Here is a 6,917-nt window from a genome sequence, read left to right as displayed (position 1 = left end):
AGGTCGGTCTGTGTGCCTTTCCCACCCCCCCTCCGTCCACAACTTGGTGCTTGCTGCCTATTAAGGAGGCTCCCCCTTCCCAACCCCGCGCGTCCAAGCGCTCTTCAGCGGGTAACCAGAGATTCAAAAACAATACGTCAGCCCACAATGCCCCGCGGTGAGCACAAGCATTACCTCATCCCACAGTGCCCTGCGAGGGAGCTGAGAAGCTTCTAGGGGTGGGGTGACCATGGAGACCGGCTCCTTTGCAACAGGCCGGGCCAGCGGCCCGCCACCCCCCTGAGGTGCCGCCGCAGCCAATGGGAAGGCCGCGGGGTGACATCATGGGCTATTTTTGGTGGGTTACTGCTCGCTGATAAGTGTTGGGCTGCAGGCCGGGAAAGGGCTCAGAGTGTGCGGCAGGCACCAGGGCAGCAGCAGCAGCACTAGCAGCGGCGGCGGCGCCCAGCGCGAGAGGCGGGCACGGCAGCGCGCGCGGTTAAGTGCCTCGGGTTGCGGCGGGGACCCGGCCAGCGCAGCCGCGGGAAACGTGGTCGCCGCGGCGGGCGGAGCTGGAAGCCGAGACAGCGGCCGCCCGTGGAAAAGTCCTTGGGACAGCTCGGGGGTGCGGCGCGGCGAGCCGCGGCTGGGACAGCCCGCCCCAGGGGCTGCAAGCGCCGGGCGCCCCAGGCACCCTCGCAGCGGGAGAAGAGGGCAGCCGAGAGCCTGGGTTTCTGAGCCTCCCACCCCGCGCGATCCGGAGGGGAACCTGCCTGTCGGACACTTACTCCGGAGTGAAACTAGAGCGAGGCTGGATTTCTGCTCCGTTCCTCGCCGCGCAGCGCCGTCCCAGACACCACAAGAACTTGACACCAGCGCGGCTGCGACTCCGCGCTCAGGCTGACTCGCTTGTTGTGGTTTGAAAAAAGTTGAGTCCTGACCCGCGGAAGAAACGGGGAAAGACCCGCCAGCCGCTGCCCTGGGGGATAAAAAGAAAAAGTAAGACTCGAGCCGATCGTTACTTTTCCAAAGCTTTTTCGTTGTTGAGTTACACCGTTGCCGTTTTGTATTGAAAAAGGTGAACTTGCTTTGAACGGGACTTGGCAAGCAAACGAGTTTCTCCCTGCTTAATTGTAACTGCTTCAAAGACAGTTTGGTGGACTGTGTTCTATGACTGCAAAGATGGAACCTACATTCTACGATGATGCCCTAAATGCTACCTTTGTACAGCCAGAAAGTGGTGGTTATGGATATAATAACCCTAAAGTCCTGAAGCAGAATATGACACTAAATCTGGCTGATCCTGCCAGCAACCTGAAGCCCCACCTCAGGAACAAGAATGCTGATATTCTTACCTCCCCAGATGTTGGTCTCCTGAAGCTGGCATCTCCTGAACTGGAAAGGCTAATCATCCAGTCCAGCAATGGCTTGATCACCACTACTCCCACCCCAACACAGTTTCTGTGTCCCAAAAATGTTACTGATGAGCAAGAAGGGTTTGCTGAAGGTTTTGTGAGAGCTCTGGCAGAGCTACACAATCAGAATACGATGCCCAGTGTTACAACTGCTGCCCAACCAGTTAGCAGTGGTATGACACCTGTTTCATCTATGGCTGGCAACAATGGTTTCAACACCAGTTTGCACAGCGAACCTCCAGTGTATGCTAATCTCAGCAACTTTAACCCTAGCGCACTCAGCACAGCACCTAACTACAATGCAAACAACATGGGCTACCCACCTCAGCATCACATTAATCCACAGATGCCAGTGCAGCATCCCAGGCTCCAAGCTCTGAAAGAAGAACCTCAAACTGTACCTGAAATGCCAGGAGAGACTCCTCCACTGTCCCCCATTGATATGGAGTCACAGGAGAGGATCAAGGCTGAGAGGAAGCGCATGAGAAACAGAATTGCAGCCTCCAAATGCCGGAAAAGGAAGTTGGAAAGGATTGCCAGATTGGAAGAAAAAGTGAAAACTTTGAAAGCCCAGAACTCAGAACTGGCATCCACTGCCAACATGCTCAGAGAACAGGTTGCACAGCTTAAGCAGAAGGTCATGAACCATGTCAACAGTGGGTGCCAACTAATGCTAACACAACAGTTGCAAACATTTTGAAGATACTGACTTGGGGTGAAAAATCTATGATGTTGCAGTAGAGCAACAGAAAAAACAAACCCATAACAAGTGGCAGATTCATAAAGCTAATGGTAAAGGCTTGAGAGGCATTGAGTCCTGCTTGCACCCCACAAAGTACATGTGTGGAAAGACTGGCGAGCCTTCAACAGAGCTAGTAGCAAAACAGCACCACTCTGAGAAGTGCTGTTCCTGCTCAGATGATACATCAGATCTTTGTTTAATATTGACCAAGACCTGCATGGACCTAACATTCGATGATCATTCAGTATTAAAGGTTAAACTGCAATAGAGACTGTAGGTTGCTTTCTGTAATACTCTTAAAGAAAACACAAATGGGAGGGAGGTTTGTGGGAGGCTGATAAAAACAAATATACTGCCTGCCTTCAAGTAAATTGTGTATGTACATTTTTTTTATTTTATGAAAGCTGATTAATGTCAATAAACAACTTCATGACTTTGTAAATTATTTTTATGTTTGTGTTCTGTCCAGTAATGTTTGTAAATGAGGGTTTTTGAGCACTCTGAATTTACCATTTGTAATAAAGTATATAATTTTTTATGTTTCTGAAAAAAGTCCAGAAAGGTTCTATTATATTTAAGAAAATATAAAAGCATTAATAATGCATTTCCTTCCCCTCTTCCCTCCCTCCCCCTCCTTTTTTACCAGTACCTAAATCAGGACTCGTATCACACATGCTGAACTCTCAGTGGTAGAGAATGTTTAACTTATACTGTAACAAGAAGACACGTTCTGGAGAATGTGTTCAAGTGAAAAGATAAACCATACCCTGTAACATGAACAGCAAATAATGTATGTATTTTAAGTGTTTTATGGATTTAGTTCAGATTGGCTTGCCTGTCATAATCCCATATCACAATATAGACAATAGCTTTAAAAATTAAGCAGTTTGGGGGGGTTTGCTATTTGCATCAACTTGCCCTGTCCTATACTAGTCTGAACTGTAACTATTTCATATTACTTATTAAAATAATATCCCCAACACCATATTTTAGGTAGGAAATTTAACAAAAAGGTATCCTTCAGTACTGTCTAATTATTCAGAAATAAGAGGTGGTCTTTGTTCATGAATACTTGCTGTCACAATAAAATTCTGTAATCCCTTTCCCTATGTTGAAATCTTTACCCTTTTAGACATTTGAATATTAAAATGTATTTACCAATATGTAAACTGGGGAGTTTTAATATAATGGAGAACATATGTAACTATAAATTGAAAGAATGTAAATAAAAAAGGAAGACATTCAGGAAGGACAAAAAAAGGAAATTGACAATTTACCTGTCATTTTCAGTTTGCATTTAAATAATGGAAGTATGAGACCACTTTTGAGGACAGAATGAAAACAAGCAGCAGTTTAGACAAGTCAACTCATCTGAAATAAGCCCATGTTTTTGGTAAAATAATTCAGGATTTTCAATTTACTGGCTCTGGATCCAATTAAATTGTCTGTCTGGTTTATATAAATGTATTTAGAATGATTTTTAGAACTGCAAGACGAAACATATGTTATAAAAGGAGAGGCAGAAATTTTAAATCACTAATTACATATATTATAGTTCTGGTAAATTATTTTTTAGACTAGTAAGCCTGAAAGTTTTACCTATAAGTTAAAATACAAGTAAATAGACTATAAAATAAGGTGACAGTCTTGCTTAGTATCTCAGAATGAAACTACATAATATATATACTGGTATTAAGTGGCAGTGAAACTTTGACACAAACTTTTTGCAACTACTTGAGCTCAGGATATCTGTTTCCTTGTAGCATACACATATTTTGGGGGCTTTGTGTCCATATTATAGATCCTTGGGTATCAAAATCATATGCATGATGGAGTGTTTCAACTTCTAATATAGTATTTTTTCCTTATTATATATGTACTGGTAGTGGAGGTTATTAGTTTTTATTTGCTACTATTGAATACATAAAATTGTAACAAACACCAAACAAAGGGTTACTGGGAGGATGCTGTAGTTTGCCAAGAGTACATTTTGTTGATGTCAGCAATCCGGAAGGTAAGTTCATTTTGACCATATGTAGGAATAGAAAGTAGAAGGGTGATACACAGCATTGCTGGGTGTGACTTTGCAGGAACTTTTAACAAGTGCCAACTAGCAAAATAAGCAGGGCAAGAAGATGAATTACTGCAAAGGTATGGGTTTAACTCCTGACAGTGCTGTGCTAAGGAGGAGATCCTACTAATGAGTCTTTTACCTAAACATGTAAATTTTTATCTCCTGACTAGATCATTCCAAAATTATATTTTAATTAGACACCATGCCCCACACACTTAATGTTGCAGTTATGGTCTGTGCCATCTCATAAGTAATAACAAAACCAGAAAGAATATGTTCAGGGTTGGATAGCTGTAGACCAATTCCCTTCAGTCCAGTTTGACACACAGGTGTGCATATCACAAATTCATTATCACAGTTGTCACAAGAGGCCCAGATCCTCAAAGGGGTTTAGACTCCTAGGCTACAGTCTTGTGCAAAAACATATGCAAATGAAGTGTGTGATGAATATTGCACCTCATTTGCATACTTAATGAGGTGCCATTTTGTGCAAGGGGCTTTTGCGCAAGAAGGAGCAGTCTACACTGCGCATTGCACAAAAACCCCCTCTTGCACAAGAGCCGTTCTGCTGCTTATTTTCAGGCAAAATGGCTCTTGTACAAGAGGGGTTTTGCGCAAGAAGGAGCAGGCTGCGTCTACACTGGCAAGATTTTGCGCAAAAGTGGCTGCTTTTGCGCAAAATCTTGCCGCCTCTCTACACTGGCCACGAGTATTTGTGCAAGAACACTGACTTTGTACTGTACAAAATCAGTGGTTGTTGCGCAAATACTCCGATGCTGCCGCTCAGGGATAAGCCCTCTTGCGCAAGTATTCTTTTGCGCAAAGGCACATGCCAGTATAGACGCTCTCTTGCGCAAATACTTTTAACGGAAAAACTTTTCCATTAAAAGTATTTGTGCAAAATCATGCCAGTCTAGACGCAGCCGCAGTGTAGACTGTTCCTTCTTGCGCAAAAGTCCCTTGTGCAAAAATGGTGGCTCATTAAGTATGCAAATGAGGTGTAGCAATATTCATCACCGTGCCTCATTTGTATATGTTGTTGCGCAAGATGGGCCAGTGTAGACATAGCTCTAGTTTCCACTGATTTCCACAAATCATTTGAGGACCTGGGCCTAACAGCCATCCTAGCAGGCAGGCTCACAGGGGAACCCAAGGGAAAAATAGGGGATGGACAGTGTATTAAACTCTCCCAATTTGTCTTGGTTTGTGTTGAGATGCCAAGGTACTGCAGGTAGGTCAAGCTTACAGGGTATGCAGAGGCATGGTCCATTTTGAGAAAAGGCTCTCGTATTGCAAATCTATTGTCACTGCATTGATTCACTTCTGCTAAATGTTAATCTAATCCTGCTTTTTAGATCACACAATAATCACTAGACACAAGTATAAGGGAAGATGTGAAGAAAAAATACAGCAATTTAATATTTGCTTAAATGTTGAGATTGCATGTCGTCTAATATATACCATTTCTTGCCAGTATGAGACAGTCAGTTCTCAGAGGTTTAGAGAGAAACTTTTTGTTGCCCTAGCTGTACTGGCAAAGGAGTATTTTTGCAAACAACAGCATTGTGGACATGTATTTTGCTTGGCAGCGAGCCTTGTCAACGGATTCAGGAAGTGAAGTCAGAAAAAAGGCAGGGTTTCAAAGAGAGCAGGCTACATCGAAGTGCCTAGGCAGTGAGCATTCTAATCAGAACAATGTACTTGTGTTACAGAAATATTGATTAGCGTTTGAATCTATAGTAGAAAAAAAAAAAACCCGCACCACTATTTCTCATGGGGGTAGAAAAAAAGTGAGCCATAATAGGCCTTTGATCATGATTATTCACTGAATAATTTTCAGCCCAAAGGATAACTGCTTGCCCCTATATAAAGGAAAACTAGTCAGTATCTATTTTATTATGTCTTACAAAGGAAATACTGCCTTTCATTTGTATTGTCAGACAGCAGTAATAGTAATTAACAGATTCAGCCCTCCTTGAATCTCTGCTCTGTGTGTGATCAGGTTTGGAAAATGCTGATTCCAAATCACCACACTATTAAATCACCATATCTCAGTACCATACACCTACCCACAACTGAGGTCCAATGGCCAGGTGCCTCAAATCACCTCCATTTGGTAGGAAAAGAAGCCATGAAATAAAAACAAGCCATCTCCCCCGTGTACAAGGGGAGAATCTATTACAATTACCTTTGAGAAAAACTAATAGTCCCATAGTATCTGAGCACTTCACATGCATTCATGAATTTATCCTCCCAACAACACTGCAAGGTAGGAAATCCTTATCTCTTTTACTCTTTGGCAGAGAGAAAACAGGGGCTACATCTACACTGGCATGATTTTCCAGAAATGCTTAAAACGGAACAGTTTTCCGTTATAAGTATTTCCGGAAAAAGAGCGTCTACATTGGCAGGATGTTTTTCCGGAAAAGCCCTTTTTCCGGAAAAGCGTCCGTGGCCAATGTAGATGCGCTTTTCCGGAAAAAAGCCCCGATCACCATTTTCACGATCGGGGCTTTTTTTGCGGAAAAGACTACTGTGCTGTCTACACTGGCCCTTTTCCGGAATAGTTTTCCGGAAAAAGGACTTTTGCCTGAGCGGGAGCAGCATATTTTTTCCGGAAAAGCAGCTGATTTCTTACAGTAGATCATCAGTGCTTTTCCGGAAATTCAAGGGCCAGTGTAGACAGCTCGCAGCTTATTCCGGAAAA

The 6,917-nt window shown here is 43.4% G+C and overlaps 1 protein-coding gene across 1 annotated transcript; it reads left to right on the top strand.

The window, feature by feature from the left end:
• The first annotated feature begins 241 nt into the window (after positions 1-241).
• Positions 242-3,239, top strand: JUN (Jun proto-oncogene, AP-1 transcription factor subunit). Its single transcript, XM_006133503.2, has one exon. It carries the CDS (start codon positions 1,150-1,152, stop codon positions 2,092-2,094), a length of 945 nt encoding a protein of 314 aa, XP_006133565.2. The 5' UTR covers positions 242-1,149; the 3' UTR covers positions 2,095-3,239.
• Positions 3,240-6,917: the final 3,678 nt, after the last annotated feature.

The sequence above is a fragment of the Pelodiscus sinensis genome, chromosome 9 (assembly GCF_049634645.1).
Source record: "Pelodiscus sinensis isolate JC-2024 chromosome 9, ASM4963464v1, whole genome shotgun sequence".
Lineage (NCBI taxonomy): Eukaryota > Metazoa > Chordata > Testudines > Trionychidae > Pelodiscus > Pelodiscus sinensis.
The sequence above is the reverse complement of the archived record's forward strand: the minus strand, read 5'-3'. Positions and strand labels throughout refer to the sequence as shown.

Bases quoted from the DNA above. Each gene is read 5' to 3' on its own strand.
- JUN (XM_006133503.2), top strand. From the start codon at position 1,150: ATGACTGCAAAGATGGAACCTACATTCTACGATGATGCCCTAAATGCT.